At 42.2% G+C, this 21,779-nt stretch overlaps 1 protein-coding gene across 6 annotated transcripts in view; it reads left to right on the forward strand.

The window, feature by feature from the left end:
- Positions 1 to 21,779, forward strand: part of PDZRN4 (PDZ domain containing ring finger 4) — a 434,390-nt gene that overhangs the window by 386,203 nt on the left and 26,408 nt on the right. For all 6 annotated transcript variants that reach the window (XM_053255823.1, XM_053255824.1, XM_053255822.1 and 3 more), the window contains 2 exons: positions 4,720 to 4,818; positions 12,607 to 12,669. In XM_053255823.1, the coding sequence (XP_053111798.1) occupies positions 4,720 to 4,818; positions 12,607 to 12,669 (162 nt within the window). The remainder of the gene's footprint in view (positions 1 to 4,719; positions 4,819 to 12,606; positions 12,670 to 21,779) is intronic.

The raw sequence follows: 21,779 nt of genomic DNA on the forward strand, positions 1-21,779 counted from the left end.
TAACCTGCAATATGCATTGGTCCAGAGACCACTTCGGATAGGCCCATAGTTGTCATGGCCGCTATGAACTCCTGAGCCTCCCCAAACAATTTGGTTCCTAAATGAACATTGAAGTCCCCCAGCACCAATAGTCTGTGAGACTCCAAACCAAGTTCCACAACCAAGTTCGTGAGCTCAGTAAGGGATTCTGTTGGGCATTGGGGAGATTGGTACAACAACAGAAGTCCCAATCTATCCCTGGTCCCCAAACTCAAGTACACACATCCAATATGGTCCGATACCCTAGCAGAGACCATGGTAAGGGAGATGTTATCTTTATAGACCACAGCCGCTCCACCTCCCCGCCCCATCCCCTCACCTGCTCCTCTACAGAATATCTTGCAGGAAGAAGCTGGGACCATACTGGTTCACAAACCTCCCCCAGCCAAGTCTCGGTAATACACACCAGGTCAGCCCTTTCATCCATAATCAAATCATGGATGAGTTCAGATTTATTCTGGACCGACCTGGCATTGCAGAGGAGCAAGGTAAGGTTATGTGGGTTGTTTGACTCCTTCTTTAAAGGAAAAGTCAAAGATACAAACACTTTTTCTGCTTTTGGATGTAATGCAGAATTAAACTTAAGCTAAATCTAGTTACACAAAAATTAAGGTTAATATAAATCTAGTTACACAAGCCAACTTCAAATCTAGGGTTCAGATCTAGCTTTGACGGTGATAAATAGACTACAGTAAGTGTCATGCATGCATTCAGGTGATAAAAGTAACCTAGAATAAATAAACCACATTATAGGCATAGCTCTTTACTGTGGAGGGTTCAGTTTCTTGCTGACAACTGCAAGTAATGAAACCACGGGTAATGAATCATTGCAACTCTGGGGATAGGTGGGGGTGGGGTTTAGGTTCCTGAACAGGAGGGGAGGCATTTAAAAAGTCAAAAAAGTGAAAATCACAAAAACTGAGTATCATACAGTGCTCAGTGAGTGTCCATGTGCTCAACAATTCCTGGCAATGCCCCCACAACTGTCAATCTAGCCAATTTTCTGTGAAAAACCATAGGGGGGAATCTTCTTTTGAAACAGAGGGACAAAATGGCTCCTCATCATAAAATGGTGGCTGGAAATTACCTCCAAGGTCATTTCTGGATGACTCTAACCTGCATATAAGCTAAATTAACCCTTTATTTGCCAGGGTTTTCTTTCATATGCCAAAGTTGGGTGTCAATCACTCGACTGCAGTTACGTGAACCTCGAATAGCGAATCTATGTATAGTGAGGTCGACCTGTATATCTGAACAAGCCCATTATAACAGGAGTAGTCCTTGTGTATGTATGTTGCAGGTGCCTTTCTCTGACTTGATTTCAAGGAGATTCTGAGCTTTTGCTAATAGAACAATGGAAGTCAATGGGTTTCAGCTTGTGCACTGCTCCTTATTTGCCATGATTTAAAGACCCTGTCTCTCGTCTTTATGGTGTATTTAGGCTTCCTTATAGGCCTCAAAGGGGCCACAACCTTTTTTATTTCTTAAATGTATAGCTTGTTACTGTAACTGAAATTATGTTACTGTAATTTCTTTCTAATGTTAACAGTTCTAGTCAAGTGCTCTTTTCCTCCAGAGGCATCAATTATTATAGGTTTTGAATAAGACTGTTACTTGGTTGGTACATATACTTTAATTTGCAGTGCCAAAACCTGATCATTATTTCATTATTTGTAGTTATTAGGAAATAACACTTCATACTTCTTCTGACTTAAATAAATCATACAGTTTGCCACTATTCTATGCATTATCTAGTCGTATAATGAATAAGTAAGAAATATGCACAATTTGAGGCAAATCATTCTAAGTCTGCATTGGATATAAACCACTACTAGTATTTTTTTTGGTGGGGAGAGAGAGAGAGAGAGAGATTGAACACTGTATTTGGAACATATTTTTATCTGGGTTTTTTTTCTGTTTCACCCTGTACTTGCTGGATTAGAATATATCATTTGGAATACCTTTGTGTAACCAAATACAAAATTTCTAAACATCTAGCAAAACTGAAACATAATCTAGCCCCCACCATCATTTTTTTTAAATGCTGGTCCTTAAAAAACCACCTTTTTAAACAAAAATAAAACTAATATTCTACTACTTAGCTTTCTCATTTATTCAACAAGAATGAGCAACCCAAACAAATCCTGATCATCATCCTTGGTGATGGTATCACCAAGTGTATCAGTGTGATTAGTGTATAGGAAGCAATACAAGCTCTCTGTGTGCATGAGGTAGCACAGGGATGGTGGCAGCTAAAAGCCAGTTTGCACTTTTTCAACTCAGATACAAGAAATAGTCAGGTTTTAATGGTAAAATATACACATAGCACTATCAGTTGTAAATGAATTGACCTCCAGACTTGACTTCTAGAATGGGGCTGCCTTTGTACGTAGTCCGGAAACTTCCGTTGGTTCAGAATGCGGCAGCCAGGTTGGTCTCTGGGTCATCTCGGAGAGACCACATTACTGCTCTGTTGATGGAGCTACACTGGCTGCCAATAGGTTTCCAAGCAAAATACAGAGTGCTGTAAACCTAAACGGCTTAGGCCCTGAGTATTTAAGAGAGCGTCTTCTTTGTTATGAGCCCCACCGCCCATTGAGGTCACTTGAGGAGGTCTGTCTCCAGTTGCCGCCAACTCGTTTGGTGGCTACACAAAGATGGGCCTTCTTGGCTGCTGCCCCAAGATTGTGGAATGCGCTCCCTGCTGGGATACGAGCCTCCCAATCTCTGGCTTTTTTTTAAAAAAACTTCTGAAAACACATCTCTTGGACGAGGTTTTCTCAGCTTTATAAAACTTCTTTTTAAATTGTACTGACTATTTAATTGTTGTTTTAGAATGTTTTTAATTGTTAATCATTGTTTTATGCTTTTATAATTTTTGTTTTAATTATTAACTGATTTTAATGGTGTTTTAATGTAAACCGCCCTGAGCCTTTTGGAAGAGCAGTATAAAAGTTTTAATAAGTAAGTAAGTAAGTAAATAAATAAATAAATAAAGGTCCTTGATCTTTAAATAGATGAATTCCTGACACTAGTGGATAAAAGTCCAGGAATTAATCTTAGCTGGGTACTTTCTGAACCCAAATTTAAAATGTAAGGTATTTATATAGGGAAATACTCATTGCCTCTTGGTGTTTCATAGCTGATTTCACCAAGTGAAATCATAACAGAAATTGTCACCTTACTAAAGAGTATTCCAGCTATACTATACACTGCATTTGAGGAGGCCATCTTTCATTTAATTCTACTGAGTTTGTTTTTTAAAAAAATAACTTGCCAAGAAAAATTTGGAAGGGAAAATGTTTCGATGTAGCTTAATTATGGAAGTTGCTGTTTTATTTATTTATTTCTATGTATGTAACCCGCTTTAGAAACTTTTGTTGAAAAGCAGTATATATAAATATTTGTCCTTAAATGTTTTTCTTCTTCATCGTATTCATAACTGTTCTTGTGCCAAAGATGTGTTCTCAAGCCAATGGGTAGGAATTAGAGATGATGAGGTGAACTTTTCTTGGACTAGCCCAGAAATCATCCAAGTTCTTCCAGCCAACATCAATAAGAACTCTGATCATTTGCCCACCCTATCTGAGATGGCTTGGAGAAGTTCTCCATTCCTTTCCCAGGAGCTTTTTCACAGAGGCCCCATCCTTTTTCGATAGTGGCCCCCATCCTCATCTCAGTAGTGGCAGGGCAACAGGAGAAGCCATAGTAGTGGCAGAAAGAAAAGTGACTGTGGCATTGTCATGCAGTTACTACAAGCTTTGCCTCTAGTGTTATCCTTATGTGCTACTTTTCAGCACAGCAGAGCAAGGGTGTGGGATTTGGGATTCAAGTCTTCCCAAGCGCTACTACAATTCAAATATATTAGGTTAGACTGATAGAGGGTTCCTCTACCACAGGAATCCCTCTTTCTCATGCATCTAGACCTCAAAACATATTAGTTATGTTCAGCTGCAGTATGCAGATTATTTCCACCCATGATATATCTTCTAATGCAGTTTTTAGCATTTTATTTTTTAAAAATAAACAGATAATGAGGTTGTTTAATATACTGTATATCTTTTGTAACTTTAGAGAGCAAAGTCATGACACAAATGTAGCTTCTGGAATGAATTGCATTATTTATATAGCTCTGAACAATATACTAGGTTCTTTATGAGATTTGGCAGGTACCTTTGGTTTATGGCTTAAGTGGCTGATGGAAGTCTGACACTTATGTTTGATTGATTGATGAATACTTTGTCTTTCCTCTGCCCCATAAATCAATAGTAGGCTTGATAGAAGTAAGATGACTGTGTGATATATTGTCAGTCTTTGGGGTTTGTTTTTTGTTTATTTTTGTTTTTTTAAATAGGATCCTTAAAATCAAATTTAGACTTTGGCACCACTGAGGATATGCCAATGTTTGCTTTCTGGTTTCCAGTTTTGGTATATTCGGTTAGGGTTCTTCTTTTTAAAGAAGGCTTTTGCCAATAAAATAAAAAGAATTGTGATACCAAATTAAAATATTATTTAGTAAGTGTTTTTGACTTTGAATCTGGGGTAAAGTGATTTAAATATTTTGTATTGTAGTCTATAACAATATCTTATTAACTGTCAAATAAAGTATCACAGCATTCTAACTCTGCAAAAGAATTTGTTCTCAAAAGAAATTACTCGTTGTCTTGTACTTTCCTTCAGGAAGTGGAACTCTGTCGTGTTAGCAGCCAAGAAAAGCTGGGATTGACTGTTTGTTACCGCACAGATGATGAGGAAGACACAGGCATCTATATCAGTGAGGTAAGGGTTATGGAGAAAATTAAGTGGTTAAAAACAAATAAACATTCTGTTACCTGACTGCAGAAATTCTGGCTGTTTCTAGAATTTGTCCTAGGTAGTAGGCTGACTAAATTACATTGTCTGGCCTTATAATTCTTATTATTCTTAATAAGAATATTCCTTCTTATTATAAGGAAATTGTAAATATAAAATACCATTATTTGAAAGGTCTTAGTATTGCCTGAAATTGCAATTAAATCCCCCAAATATATGAAAAGCAGGTGGCCTTTTTAATGTGCACTTTTTCTAATTCTGTCACATCCACGCTATTATGGTAGATGTAGTTATGTGAGTAACAGTACCTTTTTCACAAAAAAGAGGCAAAGAAAGTAATTTGTATAGGACCATCTGATATAGTATAGTGTTTTTGCTTCTTCAAACTGATGATTGAAATTTTTTAAACTTCTTATAACTAAAGCTCTCTTTCCAAATCAAACTATGGGCTGTTTCTCGTGATCCTGATGAGGATAGCAGAATGGGAGTCTCCTGATTATTACTCTCAGGAGATTATCAGGAGATTATTATTTATCTCCTGATTCTTCTTCCGCTTTGCTGAGGTAGAACAAAAGATCTGTATCTTTTGGTGTTTTACTGAGGTAGAACAAACCATAGAGTTGGTCTACCTTGGCAGGCGATCGTCTGTGCAATCACCACCTGGTAGCTGGGCTTCCCCTCAGCCCGCCACCATTTTGGGCAGCAAGCCGGGGGGAAAGGTGTGGCTGTGCTGAGTGGAGTGGCTGCTCTCCTGCTGCTGCTGGAGGCTGCTGGGATGCGGGATGCAGTGGCTGCTGGTGCAGTGCATACTGGGATGCGGGAGCACTTCCTCCTCCCAATCCCAGCTCTGGATTATGCTATGGTGCTGCTTGGGTGGATGTGCGGCGGAGCCCAAGACAGCCACGGGGGTGTCTGCGGGGGAAGGCAGGTGAGCTGCTGCCTTCCCCTCAGCTCTCCTGATCACATGGCTGCAGTCGTCTGAATGACTTCTGTGTGTCCTAGAAGATCTAGAACACCGATTGCTACTTAATATTGTTTTGAGCACTGTGTTTTAAATGGTGTGTTTTTTGTTTCTTTTTAAACTTCTTGTACACAGCCCAGAGCCTTTGGATGGGTTGGCTTATAAATGTAATAAATAAATAAATAACCCACCAACCAACCAACCAGGGCAGACCCTGTTTAGTTAAGGGGACAAGTCATGCTTGCTACCACAAGACCAGCTCTCCTCTAATCAGGAAGATCAGGAAGAGTACCTGATCTTCTCCATTTCACAATTTTTTCTTATTCACTCCAACAAAGCATATTTTCTGGTGATTGTCCCTAGTATCACTCTCTTGTTTGTTAGGGGTTGTGTTTTTTTTAGATTTGTGAGTCCCTTTAGGACAGAGAACAATTTTCCCATGTCTCTGCTATGTAAACCATTTTGTGAACATTTTGCTGAAAAGTGGCCTATAAATAAATATTCTGAATAAATAAATACACAAGCTTGCAAGGATGCTCTGTCATTGAGCAGAGGATAACAAGAGCTCTTTAGAACCATTAAACTCAAAACTAATGTTTTGTACATTTTTTCCCATTCTATGTATCTTTTTTTTAAATCAGCAGTTTCTGAAAAAGCAATACTTTCATACTCTAAGGGCAACTCAGGGGCACAACTATCCTTTAGGACCTGTGAGTGCTCCTAGCTTTTCCCTGGGCACTTCATGAGATATGAGATCGTTTTAAAAAATGGTACTCTAATTTAGAATACAACATACAGGTGAAACTCGGAAAACTAGAATATCGTGCAAAAGTCCATTAATTTCAGTAATGCAAATTAAAAGGTGAAACTGATATATGAGACAGATGCATTACATGCAAAGCGAGAGAAGTCAAGCCTTAATTTGTTATAATTGTGATGATCATGGCGTACAGCTCATGAAAACCCCAAATCCACAATCTCAGAAAATTAGAATATTACATGGAACCAAGAAGACAAGGATTGAAGAATAGAACAATATCGGACCTCTGAAAAGTATACAGTGCACTGTGCTTGACTGGCCAGCAAACTCGCCTGACCTGACCCCATAGAGAATCTATGGGGCGTTGCCAAGAGAAGGATGAGAGACATGAGACCAAACAATGCAGAATTGCTGAAGGCCGCTAATGAAGCAATACCTCATCAGTGCCACAGGCTGATAGCATCCATGCCACGCCGCATTGAGGCAGTAATTGCTGCAAATGGGGCCCAAACCAAGTACTGAATACATATGCATGCTTATACTTTTCAGAGGTCCGATATTGTTCTATTCTTCAATCCTTGTCTTCTTGGTTCCATGTAATATTCTAATTTTCTGAGATTGTGGATTTGGGGTTTTCATGAGCTGTACGCCATGATCATCACAATTATAACAAATTAAGGCTTGACTTCTCTCGCTTTGCATGTAATGCATCTGTCTCATATATCAGTTTCACCTTTTAATTTGCATTACTGAAATTAATGGACTTTTGCACGATATTCTAATTTTCCAAGTTTCACCTGTATACCACTCTCACACATGCTCCTCTCATTTTATGTAATGATGATGATGATGATGATGATGATGTTTATAACAGCCATGCGATGTGCTGAAGTTTTTTACTTCGACCAAAGAAAGTTCAGTTTGCCCACTCAGACATCCAGCTTGGGCCAGTCAGTGTCTCATAACCCAACCACTGAACTGTTGGGAGGACAACATTGTGGGGTGGGAGGGTTTTCTGCTGTTCAATGGGTGGAATACAAATGTAATAACAAAAAGCAGAAATTCAGCATCACTGCTGTTAAGGAGAGGCTCATTTAAATCAACTGAAGACAAAGCTTTCAATGCTAATATCAGAAGAGTTTTTAAATTACATCCTGTAATTATTAAGGTTTTTTTGTCCAGTTTATAGGATGTTTAAGGCAAACTGGCAATAATTGTTTGCAAATAATTGCAATCTGACCTTTAATTAGTTACTGTAATAGTAATAGGAATGGTTGGATGATACATCCAACCAGCCACACTGAACATGCTATGAAGGACCTGAACATGCACATCCAGATCATTTTGCACAATATATTCACTGTGTATCTCTCTAAAGGTAAAGTGTGATGTCAAGTCAATTTTGATTCCTAGCGCCCACAGAACCCTGTGGTTTTCTTTGGTAGAATACAGAAGGGGTTTATCATTGCATCCTCCCATGCAATATGAAATGATGCCTTTCAGCGTCTTCCAAATCGCTGCTGCCCGATATAGTACCAGCGAGGATTTGAACCAGCAACCTTCTACTTGTTAGTCAGGCATTTCCCTGCTGCACCACTTAAGGTCCACATGTATCTCTATATATCATTGTAAATATAGTATCATTGTAAAAAATGTAGAACTGGCTTTTGGTTCTGAAAATACATATAAAAATTAAGTTTTGGTTTTTGAAATTCAGAAAGTCCCATTGTGTCAGCAACTACTCCTTCCAGAGCCCTCTCTTGTGTGCCACATTTGACATTTTGGATGCCATTTGGTTCTTCTCAACAAACCAGACTTGGCTCTGTTGGATTGTCCAGTTGCAAATTTTATGCTAAATGTAAGCTGAATTTGCATGTTCTAGAGAGACTTCAGACTTTTGCATGGATATAGGCTTTAATGAGTGACAGGCAATGGAATCGGCATGTCTGATACCCACAGTCCACACAGAAACTGCCAAACTCCATGCTGATCACTGCTAGTCCAAACAAGCCAGCAGGATCAATGTGATTGAAAGTCAATTAAAGACCAGAAACACCTATATTATTGTTCTTTTTGATAGTAAAAACTTAAAAAGGACAAAGGAATTATAATATACAGATTATACATAGATGTGATAGGATAAGAGCTGGTTCAAGTTATTTAACTTTTACTTTATCCCAGATAGATGTCTAAGGCTCCATTAAAGGTTTATCAGAGTCACAATAGCAATTTCTTGAATAATGACCAACTGCTCATGGGGCAATGCTATCTATCACTTTTCTCTTGATGGTTATCTTAACTCATTTATTTTGCCTTGTCATGCCAAGAGCTATTTTCCCAGGCAAACATTTCCAAGTATAGCATTTGGTTTGCAAGGTACATCTTGTATGGATGTTAGAGACTATTCTCACATTCTGTATGGTTGGAGAGAAAATGATTTTGAAGTGTTTAATCAGGTATGAAAGAGAGCAATTATATTCACTTAAATGAAGGGTAAGGATGAGTGATTCAAAACAGAGCTAAACCATAAATATGGGAAGGGGATCACTTTTTAAAGTACAAACACAGAGGATCTTGTGATCAAATGTTAATATATTTTACTCTGTTATTAAGAACCAAGAACTCTGTAGGTGAGATGTTTTATACACTATTTTAAAGAAAGGGAGAGGTCCTTTTTAAACATTAGACAGCAATCTCAATTGCTAGAAGGCTCTAAAAGTGCTTTCCCCACTCCTGAAGTATATGAATCCCATCATTTCTACTCCTTTTCACAATAGCTGAAAGCTGGTTTTTAGTACCATTCTCCTCACCACCTAAAAAAAAGTATTAATCAGAAGAATTCTACACCCTCATCTCTATGCATTTCTGAAACATGGTTATTTAAGGACATATGTATGTATGTATTCATAAATTCATTAGATTTATATACCGCACTTCCTAAAGTGGTTCAGGGTGGTTTATATTAAAATAAAAAAAAACACATAATAAAACAATTAAAAAATTTTAAAAAACATTTGAACCAGAGTTAAAATTAAAATTTAAACTAGATATCATTAAAAGCCAGGCTAAAAAGATGGGTCTTTAACCTCTCCTGAAGGCTCCAAGGAAGATAATTCTCTCATATCCATGCGGGTGTTTCACAACCCAGGGGGCGACAATTGAAAAGACCCAATCCCAGATCACTACCAGATTAACCAGTGGCACCCGAAGATGGACTCCTCTTGATAATTTTAATAAGCAGTGAGAATCTTGTGAGAATCTTGTAGAGAAAGGTGCTCTCTCAGGTAACCCGAACCTAAGCCATTCAGGGCTTTAAGGTAATAACCAACAATTTGTACTTTGCTCAGAAACCTACCAGCAGCCAGTGCAACTGTGCATAATATGGTCTCTCTGGGATACGCCAGAGACCAATCTGGCTGCTGCATTTTGAACTAACTGAAGTTTCTGAACTGTATAAAAAGGCAGCCCGTCATAGAGCGCACTACAGTAGTCCAACCTAGAGGGTACCAGCTGGTGTACCACTGTTTTTTAGGTCACTCTCCTCAAAGAATACGTGGAACTGTTGAATCAATCACAGCTGGTAAAAAGTTCTCCTAGCCGGATCAGATTAAGCTTTTTGCCACCCATAGGCAAAAAGGCTTTGCCACCCTTTCACCTTCCTAAAAAACATGCCGTTGTCCACTTGGGTGAAAGGGAGCTGGGAGGAGTTCACCACCCTTGCCACCCCCATCCTGCCATGCAGTGGTGTTTTAAAAAGGTAAAAGGGGGAGCTTTCCCTTTGTCAACCCCCTCCTTGCAGCCATCTCCACACCCCATCCTGCTGCCGGAAGCAGCACTTTTTAGAGGGCAAAAGGGGGAACTTTCCCCTCTCCCTGTAGCCACTGCAGCCATCACCACTCCCCATCCAACCACGCAGCAGTGTTTTTTTAAAGAAGGTGAAAGGGGGGAACTTTCCCTATACCTCTACACCCTCGCTGCAGCTGTTGCCACCCACCCCAGAGAGGGGCAGCCAAATTTGCCACTCCTCAAATTTTACCACCGTAAGCAAATGCCTACTCTGCTTCCCCATTTATCTGCCACTGCTCCTGGCCACAGTCTCAACCTGAGGCACGGATCCAAGAACACTTCCAAGCTACAAACCTGTTCTTTCTGGATGAGTGTAATCTTGTCCAGAAGAGGAAGTTATATCCTGTCTATTACTTCCCCCAACAATGAGGTTGCTCGGGTTCAGTTTTAGTTTATTATCTTTACTGCCTGTAGACTGTAGGCAGGCATTTAAAGGGCTAATGCCATAGCCCGCCATAACATCAGTTTGAAATGGGTCTAGATAATTCGTTTCCTCCATTTGGAGCATCAGCCACCACCCTCTCAATCATCCTATCCAACCACTGGAGGTTGGAGAGTGGCCTATAATTATCCATCACCAGGGGATCCCAGAGTGGACTTTTTAAGAAGGGGTCTAACCACCACCTCCTTCAAACAAGGTGGCATCCTGCCCTCCCTCAGTGAGGTATTAATTATATCAACTATGCCATAATATGATATCATATAAATGATATCAACAACCTCCATGCAAGATGAAATCAGCTATGTTGGGCAAGGAACCATAACAGGGATAGGTTGTACTACTCCAAACAGCTTGTCCACATCCTCAGAAGTCGCAAACTGAAACATACAATCTAATCTTGCAAGAGGGATTGCTGGACACCTGTCTAACTGGTCCTGAAGAAATATTGGAATCCAGATCAGCCCAATTCAAGAGATTTTATCTGCAAAGAATTCATTAAATACGTCACAGTGAGACATTGTTCCTGGAAACAGATTTGAAACAGACGGGGCTTGAATTAAACCCCTAACAATCTGGAACAGCTCTGCTGGATGAGAACTTGTTGATGCAATATGTACAGAATAAAATTGCTTCCCTGCTGCACATATTGCCATAGCATAGGCCTTCAAATAGGCTCTATGCTGTCTTATTGAATTCAACATAAGTCCTCCTCCATTTGCACTCCAATTGTCTACCTTGCCACTTCAGCTCCTGTAGCTCATCTGGAATCATGGAGCTATTTTTGAAGCAAGTTGGAGAGGATGTTTAGGAGTGCTTGTGTCTACTGCCCTGGTATGTTCCCTATTCCAGGTATTGACCAGGGCATATGACAGAACCAACTCCAAAACCCTCCAAGTCCTTTTGGAATCCTACTGGATGCAACAGCTTTCTCGGTGGACCATTCTAATTGGGGAGGAGAGCTGGTCTTGTGGTAGCAAGCATGACTTGTCCCCTTAGCTAAGCAGGGTCTGTGCTGGCTGCATATGAATGGGAGACTACATGTGTGAGCACTGTAAGATATTCACCTCAAGGGATGAAGCAGCTCTGGGAAATGCATCTAGGTTCCAAGTTCCCTCCCTGGCATCTCCAAGACATCCCTGGGAGCAGCCTGCACGAATCACTAAAAAAACCTAAAACAAAAACACAAAACTAAAACTGGAGGACTTTGAACATAACTTCCTCTCAGACCTCAGTCCTACACTTTGGTGTAGGCCTTTGGTGTTTTTTATCTTTGGATAAAAACACCAAAGGCCAGCTCCCTTTGGCAGCCACCTACAGGCAGCTAGCCTACTGCCTGCACCGCTGACTTGCCTCTTTTAAGCCAGAAGCCTCCAGAACCCACCTCTCATGTGGACTCTGGAGCCTGGCTGATGGAACTTGCCCCTACACAGCTGTAACTCATCAGCGCAGTCAGGACCATGGCTCAAGCTGACAGCAGGAATTCCAGAAATGGGTCTCCTCCTCCTGGTCAAGGTCAAAGGGAGGAGGCAGGGCTGGCTCAGCAAATCTCCCAGCTCAAGCCAGGGAGATTAATATGTAAAAAGAGTCCCTGACCTCTCATTATTTGTCCGACTGGAACAAAATATTAGTGCAGTATGAAGATTTGTACTTCTATGATCTTTTTAGAGACTCTCCAATAGTCAGTGAATCCAAGTTGAAGCATTACTGAGTATTTAAAGTTAATATTGGAATTTTTACTCTATGTAGGTTGATCCAAACAGTATTGCTGCCCGAGATGGACGGATCCGGGAAGGAGATCGGATTTTGCAAGTATGTCACTTTAAGCCTAGCTGATTCACTCAGTTTCCCCCCAAAAGTACAGTCTATACTTTCTATAGGAAGTGAATGTAATGTAATGTTTATGGTTGTTGGCTTCTAAACATTGTCCCACATCCACCAGCATGATGCCCCAAAATACACTGGAAGCAAGACTTGGGAGAAATGGCCACAACTTTATTAATAAATTCAAATTGGATTTTGCTGCTGAAAAAATCCACCCCAGGCAGTGCAGGACTAACCTATGCTGAGCTTGAACAATGTAGCCCCTCCCCAGCCAGACGGGCAATACCCACTAGCTCAGCACCTGACATCAGATCAGTGCTGATACCTGTCCCTCATGGCCAGCCTAGAGGGTCAGGCCCTTTCATGGACTTCATGCCCCCAAGCCACACAGTCTTTGAAGTTATGAAGTTCTTGAAGCAGGTGAGAGTGTAAAATGTATCCCGAGCCACGAAGCCTCTAAGGACAGATTGCACACTTCCCTATTTAAATAATCCCAAGATGTTTACCAGTGTAAACCCCCAACTTCCACTGAATACCCACCCCGGTACTGCCCCTGCCTCAGGGGAAGGTTAGCATTGCTTGGTCTTTTCCTTCCACCCCTCTAGGAATTCTGCAAGCCCCTGCTGAGAGTCAGCTAGATAAATATCACATCCTGAGGAAGAGGGGTGGACACCATCAGGCCTAAACAGTTCAGGGCTGGAAAAAACAATCCCAGGGTGGACCACAACAAAGCCAACCCATTCAAGGACCATGTTCTTATTAATCTCCCTCCTGGCCCCTCAAGTTGGAAACAGCCCTCCACACTCTATGTTGCAACAAATCTCCCCAAGCTATGACAAGCCTCGGGATCCATTCTTGGAGTGCTGCAAAGCCTTAGCCTGCCTTAGCTTGCAGAATCAAAGATATTCCCTTCTGTTGGGCCAAATCATTTTCTCTCAAGTGCATTAAAGTCAAACCAGGGGGAGGATAAACTTCCAAAAACTCCCTAACTACCACTAGTAACTGTCCCCATAATATGCCACACCAACAAATCAATGCTCGGTCACCCAAGCCCAGCTGGCTACCGAAATGGGAGGTGCTAGTCCATCTGTGTGCCCAGAGACAATTGAATGTCTACAAATCAGCACACACAATGGAGCCACTGCCTGTCCAGCAGCTGCCAAGATAAAACATATGTTAACGCAAGCAACTCATAACTTTAACAGATATAATGCTGGAAGGCACGTGAATGCCATTGGCCAATATTCTGAATGGCAGCATCTGGGAGTCTCAAGTGAAAGGCCGTAGAGGCTGCCCCAATTCAGAAAGAGTGTAGCCCAAAATCATTTGGACATTCCACACATTGCGACAAGGCCTTGCACATAACCACTCAAAGCTGAGACTGGGTTAAAGGATTCCCATCCAATTGTACAAACAATACACTGCCTATTGCGAGGCTTTACCCTATGTAAACTCTCAGTGCCTGGACTGGGCACAAGCCCAAACTGTCCTCCTGCCACAATGTAATAACCTGGCCTCTGCCTGCCTGATCAGTTTTTATTTTGTGCAAAAAATAAAACCAGGCACCCTTGGCTGAGAAGCCCAGGTCCTTTGCCTGTAAACAAGCAGACCTATCAGCATGTAGACTGTGCAGTAATACTTCAGACGGCCTAAAGGCACTGAAGAAAATGACCAGGGATATGGCATGGGGGAAAAGCCACCTCCTAGGCATAATGGCAGATTGTGCAAAATGCCCCGGACCTGCAGGAGGTCCGGGGTCACAGGCTTTCTAGCAACTGGTGCCTGGTGGTAGACCCTCCCCCAACCCTCGAGTATTCTCCGTATCCTAAAGTCTATGGTGGAATCAGCCCAACCCCTGGCCTTAGGCTCGAATGAGAGAGCAGAGACAAAGCCTGCAATGGTAACTCACTGACCTCCCAGATGCCTTAAGGTGTACTAAGAACTGCTCAGGAGGAATAGGCCAAACCACTCCTAAACCTTACTTGTATCCTTAAAGTACTGAAAGTAGCCACCTTTGTGGTGTAACTAGCCTTTGTATGAGGGATCAGCAAAGCATCAATTGCCTTGTGTGCTTCTAATTTCCAAGCATTCTAATGGTGTCTGGGAGCTTCTCCGGCTCTATCTGTGCCTTCGGAGTGAACACCCTGAAACACCCTACCTGAAAGTGAGTGAATACATCAGCAATCTTGTTCTGCCAACCAGGAACATGCCTAGCCACAAAAAGAATATTAAATCACAGGCAACGCAGAATGAATGTACGCAACAGGGCCATCACCTGCTGGGATTGAGAAGACAGAGAATTGATATTCTGCACAGCTGCCTGATGATCACACCAGAAATGCACTGCAGAGTTACTAAACTGAGCAGCCCAAAGGTATATGGCTACTACAATGGGGAACAGCTCCAAGAATGACTAGTCACCCCTTCAGAATGCCACCTGGAAATCATGCAAAGAAACTTTAGAGGCATTCAAAAATTCCTGGATTTTCAGGCACAGTGGTGCCAGCTTCTTCTCTGGGAGGCGGCTGCAGCCCACCACTGAATCCAGTTCAATGCCCAGGAAGAGGGCCCCTCTGTTTTGTCCCGAGCCAGTGGAACCCCTAGCTTCCCTATTAATCAGATAAACTGATCCAACAAAATACTACACTGCCCAGAATCCCCAGAACCAACAAATAAAGTCATCTAAGAAATGTGTCGTGGTATGGAAGCCAGACCCACCTCTCAAGGCCCATTCTAGAAAAATGCTGAACTTCTCAAATTCATCACAGGGCATGGAACAGCTCGTGTCCTGTGCTACATCAATAGAACACCCTATCCATATTAAAATTGTCATCTAAGGCAAAGCCCAATAGGGATGTGCATGGAACCGCAGAGCTGTGGTCCGGCACTGGGGTGAGGGGCTCTTTAAGGGCAGGGGAGGGTGTACTTACCCCTCCCGCCGCATTTCCCCCACTGGCGCATTAGTTTTGAAAAGCTTTTGGGGCGGCAGGATACCTCCCTGCTGCCCCTTCCCCCAGTCGTCGGCAAAAGGCTTCAAAAAGCCTTTTGCGCATGCGCACGTCACGTCCCTGCGACACATGCACTCACGTGACATGGAGACATGACGTGCGCACGTGACGTGCACACGTGCAAAAGGCCTTTTGAAGCCTTTTGCCGATGACTGGTGGAAGGGGTGGCAGGGAGATATCCTGCCGCCCCAAAAGCTTTTCAAAACTAATGCGCTGGTGGGGGAAACGCAGCGGGAGGGGTAAGTACATCCTCCCCCGCCCTTAAAGAGCCCCCCACCCCAGTGCCGGACCGCCCTCATGTCTGGACCGGTCTGGAGACCTTCAGAATGGCCTCCGGACCGGTCCGGACTCATCCCTACAGCCCAACAGGTTGAAACCAGGAAGAGGTGAAAAGCCTACTTAGTATCACATTTGACCATCAGTGCATCTGGTCCACAGCCCTGGATGGAGTAGAATGTTTCATCCAGAGATATGTACTGCACCAAACCAAATTCCTCCAGTATGCCACCATTGTCCGACGAACCCTGTGGGATGAACAAATGGTGAATCAAATGAAACTCCCCCAGGGCCTTCTTGAGTACCACGCCCAAAAGCAAAACCCACAGGAGAGGGATAGGTGGAGATGGTAAGGGGCCAGGGTTAGAATCTTGCCTGCTACCACCTCTTTGTCTATTTTCCTCCATACTACACCTTCCATTCCAATTTCAGAGTGCAAATGGGGTGTGTGAAAAGCCACCCTCTTAAATTGGCAAGGAATCCTAAACCTCTTAGAAAACCTCTTATCTAAATACTCCGGGTCCAAATGGAACAAGTAGAAAGCCAACAGGTGAGACAGAACCCCCAAATCAATGGGACTAGGCCCCTTTTCCAGATGCAGGTGAGCCTACCCCACCATGCTTCTTTGGATCCAGGGGAAGGGGTACTGGCTGGTGCCCCAAGGCTTACCCTGGCTGCAGGATGAACTAGGGTGTTTCCCACCCATGCCACATCTGAGCAGCAGCAGCAGACCCCATCTGTCTATATCCCCAAGCATACATAGGTGGTGTATGTGTAGGATAAAGGGCCAACCTGCAACTCCTTCAGTGGATGGTGTACAGGTGAAACTTGGAAAATTAGAATATCGTGCAAAAGTCCATTAATTTCAGTAATGCAAATTAAAAGGTGAAACTGATATATGAGACAGATGCATTACATGCAAAGCAAGATAAATCAAGACTTAATTTGTTATAATTGTGATGATCATGGCGTACAGCTCATGAAAACCCAAATCCACAATCTCAGAAAATTAGAATATTACATGGAACCAAGAAGACAAGGATTGAAGAATAGAACAATATCGGACCTCTGAAAAGTATACAGTGTACTGTGCTTGATTGGCCAGCAAACTCACCAGACCTGACCCCATAGAGAATCTATGGGGCATTGCCAAGAGAAGGATGAGAGACATGAGACCAAACAATGCAGAATTGCTGAAGGCCGCTAATGAAGCATCCTGGTCTTCCATAACACCTCATCAGTGCCACAGGCTGATAGCATACATGCCACGCCGCATTGAGGCAGTAATTGCTGCTAAAGGGGCCCAAACCAAGTACTGAATACATATGCATGCTTATACTATTCAGAGGTCCGATATTGTTCTATTCTTCAATCCTTGTCTTCTTGGTTCCATGTAATATTCTAATTTTCTGAGATTGTGGATTTGGGGTTTTCATGAGCTGTACGCCATGATCATCACAATTATAACAAATTAAGGTTTGACTTCTCTCGCTTTGCATGTAATGCGTCTGTCTCATATATCAGTTTCACCTTTTAATTTACATTACTGAAATTAATGGACTTTTGCACGATATTCTAATTTTCCGAGTTTCACCTGTATGTGGGTCCTTACTTGCACTGGGGAATCCGCAGGCAGCAAGGGAGGCACCAGCACTGGTTCTATCATGTCCAAATCTTCACCACCTTGTCCTTGTACCTCATGTTCCATGCGTGCCAATCTATCTGATAAAGAAGGCAACAGCTCAGCACTGGCAGTGCCTCTGGTATGCTTCTTACCCACCTTGGGCTCTCTGGAAGGACCTGCTTTTTAGCTTTTTTCTAACACCTCCTGGCGATAAGAGTACAAAAATCTCCCAAACCATTCTCATCCTCAGATGAGAGCTGTGGTGCAGCAGGCCTCCTAGGCAGCCAGATTGGGCACCCACTAATCTTCCCCTCTGCCTTCTTAGGGGGTATGATGTTCACAGGAAACGTAAAGGGGGTTGTTTTTAAACACATTTTTTAAAAAGGAATTGAACTGTGTTTTTGTTTGTTTGATTGTTTGTTTACTTTTGCAAATTTTGCTACTGTAGGCCTGATAGTCAGGACAATAAAAGCAAGCTTACACACAGAAAATTGAAAGTATAGCAATGCTTTCACCTATTTTCCATCTTTAGGGGTGTAGACCAGATCTTTCAATGAGCATTCTAGATGGATTCCACCATCCCAGCTGGCTCATTTACTACTGGTGCACAGACATTGTCTGTGCCTATGCCAAGACTTAACTGACCAGCAGGGAACCACATACTAGTATTCTAGTTATATTCTCCTGTGGACACCCTGAGGAATGGGAAGAAGGTGTCATAAGCTAGAGCAGCCCTGCTGCTGGGCACCATTTGGGAATCAAGTACAGGAGGCCCCCGTTTCCGTGAGGGTTAGGTTCTTGGCTGCTACCACGAATGTCAAAACTGTGGGACGGGTGGGGGGGTGCCTATGGGAATCTGGGGTTTTGGTTCTTTGGAAAATTTCTAAGTCCCCAAAATCATCCGGGGGGGGGGCAGAAATAAGTGAGGAATACAGCACCGCTCAAGATCCTGCACTACTGACCCCCAAAACCAAATTAGTCCTTGTTCCAGCTCTGAAAAGTCACTATACCATTACCAGAGAGAAAGGGTGGTCTTGCTGTAGCAAGCATGAATTGTCCCCTTTGCTAAACAGGCCTGGTTTGCATTTGAATGGGAGACTACATGTGAGCATCATAAGATATTCCCTTTAGGGCATGAGGCTGCTCTGGGAAGAATACCTGTATGCTTGCATGCAGAAGGTTCCCATTCCATCCCAGGCATTTCCAGACAGGCCTGAGAGAGACTCCTGCCTGCAACCTTGGAGAAGCTGCTGCCAGTCTGTGTAGATAATACAGTACTGAGCTAGATAGACCAATGGTCTGATTCAGTACAGTATGAGGCACAGTACTGTACTGTACTGAACTGTATTGCCCAATACAGTACTGTACAAAGCACACACACACACACACCGAGGAACAATCCCAAAGATGACCTGGATTTTACCTTGAGCAGCAGCTCCAAAAGCCACTCCAAAGCACAAGCAACTCCAGACTCCTTCAAAAAGACACTCCAAAACTCTCCAAGTTCCTCCAAGACACTCTCCAACCTACTCAACAACCCACAAAGCTCCTTCCTCAAACCATGCCAATACAAGGCACATGCTGAAAACAAAACTAAAAATTGTGCCTGCAAAAACCGTGAAAAGCTGAAGCCATATACCACGGAAAACGAGACTTGGTATATTGTATGTGTGTCAACCACAAATAAGCGAAACCACGGAAAACAAACCCATAGAAAACTAGAGCCCCTTGTAGTTAATATTCTTTAGAAGGTAGCGAAGCAGCCAATCACAGATTGCTTGACAAGCAATATTTCATGTTCACCACATCTTTAGCCAATGAAAGCACCTAATGTATCCAATGCTATATAATATACAAAATAAGTGAGTCTAAATACATCCTCAGCTTAAACCTCCAGCAAATATTTTCAAAGTACATTCTATATATGTCCTGTTCTATTTATTTATTTTTAAATGAAGACCATGGTTATCACTAGCATTCCATCATGCACATGATCCTTTGAGAGCTTAAAAGTGTATGCTTGGTGAACTGGGGCATCAAAATGCTCAATGTTGCCCATCTAGAGGGCTGTGCATAGGAAATGCACTATTGGCATGAAGACCCTATTCCACATTATACCTTCTTTTCCCTAGAATGCTTACCTGCACTTCTTGTTGTGCTTTCTACACAGAAGTATTCATAGTACTTAACACTTTAGTGTGGTAAATTATTGCTATCTAAACTACAAAGTGCAGTTAAAAAAGATTGCAGGAATGGCATTGTTCACACTTAGGCTTTTGGCCCAGGAAGTCTGGGATCCTTGTAACTCTGGTCCTAGCTCTCAACCCCAGGGGCAAAGCTCAAGGGGAAAACAAAGAGATGGAGACTTACTGCAGGGCCACTTTCAAGTTCCAGGTTGAGAGACAAATGTGAAAGGGAAGCTCAAATTGGATTTTATGTCAAGGAAAAGATGAGTTAAGAGAGAGGCCTCAGCTATGGAGAAGGGCGAGGCCACCAGGACCTTCCTTCTCTCTCTATAGCATTTCAGACCAAGGGATGAGCAGTTCAGGAAGCTGTAAGCAAGGAGAAGAGAAGAATGAGGGGAGAAAGCCTACTTTACATTCCAGGAGAAGATAGCTTGGCAAATCAGAAGAGGCAAGAGATCCTCAACCCAGAGACCCGAAGATGACAGACGCCATTCTCTATGAAGTTAAAGGGAACTGCAGCATCCCAGAGCCAGAAAAAAAAAGAGTACAGAAAGAAAAGAAAAGCAAGAAAAGGTAAAGAAACCCTGGCTGCTAAGAGAAAAGACTCATCTCGGAAGATGATTCAAGTGAGATACAGTAATCTCACATGGAATCTTTTTTGTTTCAATAAAAGATGTGGTTTACTGCCACCGTATTCAAGTATTTGTTGCCCTATGCTCCCTGGCCATGCACCCAGCCCCTTTGATGTAGAATTGCACCACTGGGGGGGAAGAAGATCCCACAGTTCTCTTCACTGTAGCTCTTCAAAATCACAAATTCAATTTTGCTGGCATTGCCACAAGACGTGCTTGGAGGTGCTGGAAACCCTGGGAGAGCGTTTGCAAATAAAAATAAAAACTTCCGTCTGAAATGCTCTTTTCTCCAGCAAAGTCATTTTTTTTCAAGGTCCAGTAGAAATAATATTTTGAAGAAAATGTGCAGCATCGCATGAGATTCCGAGGACATTAAAAATGGAAGGTTTGTTCTGTACAGCTGTAATACGGTGAGCAAGTATTATGGAAATACCTGTTTTCAAAAATATGCAGTCTAAATCTCTCTCTGCTGATCTAGCCCACTACTATTCCACAAGTACATGTATTTGAATGTGTAGGTGCGCATGTGCACGCACACACACCAGTTATTCTTGTTGTTTTTTGGGGAGGGGTTGCATTTTAGGCAGTTTTCATTGACTGCTCCAGTGATACTAGTCGGTAATGACAAGTTGCTTCTGTACAAACATCCCCGTAACTGCCAGACATTCATTCAGCCTTGCGAGAGCCTGCTGAACATTACAAGATCAATCTGATTCCATCCCACTGGTCCTTTCATTTCCTCAGGAAACATCTTTGCTGAAAAACATAGCTTTATTTCTTACCCTGCTATCAGCTCTGAGAATCAAACAAATCTCTGGAACACAATAGGATCTACACACTGACTGGCTAAAATGTCCCTTGCTTTGAGGGAAAATAATAAGTTATGGTTCAGTATCAGGGCTTCTGCTCAGATATATTATTTTATTTCTTTGAAAGGTGCAGCAGAATATGGAAAAAAATTTCCAGTACACAGATCATGGGGGCAGAATTTTTTCCTATCACATTACCTTACTTCGATTGGATGGTGGAATGATATGAATTGAAAACAGGAATTGAAAAGTAATGGGCCATGTAACAGATATGTATATTAAACAGTCTTTTTAAAAGTCAGACATAGAGCAAGTTTTTCTATCTAGTTTATTGTTTGAGCTGTGGTAGATTAAAAACAAAGGTCTACCAAAGGAACTCAAATTCTGTGCCAAAACAAATATAAATAAATTATGCAAATTAAGCACATTTGCAATTGTTTGCATATGTCACATAATTTATTTTGCTTTTGCTATTTATAGAAAGAGGCAAGGAACTACCCAAGACACTGAAGACCTACCTTCTGATCTCTGGGCTAACCACAGGGGTCAGGAACCTTAAACAA

Source organism: Hemicordylus capensis, chromosome 5, assembly GCF_027244095.1.
Source record: "Hemicordylus capensis ecotype Gifberg chromosome 5, rHemCap1.1.pri, whole genome shotgun sequence".
NCBI classification, from domain to species: domain Eukaryota; kingdom Metazoa; phylum Chordata; class Lepidosauria; order Squamata; family Cordylidae; genus Hemicordylus; species Hemicordylus capensis.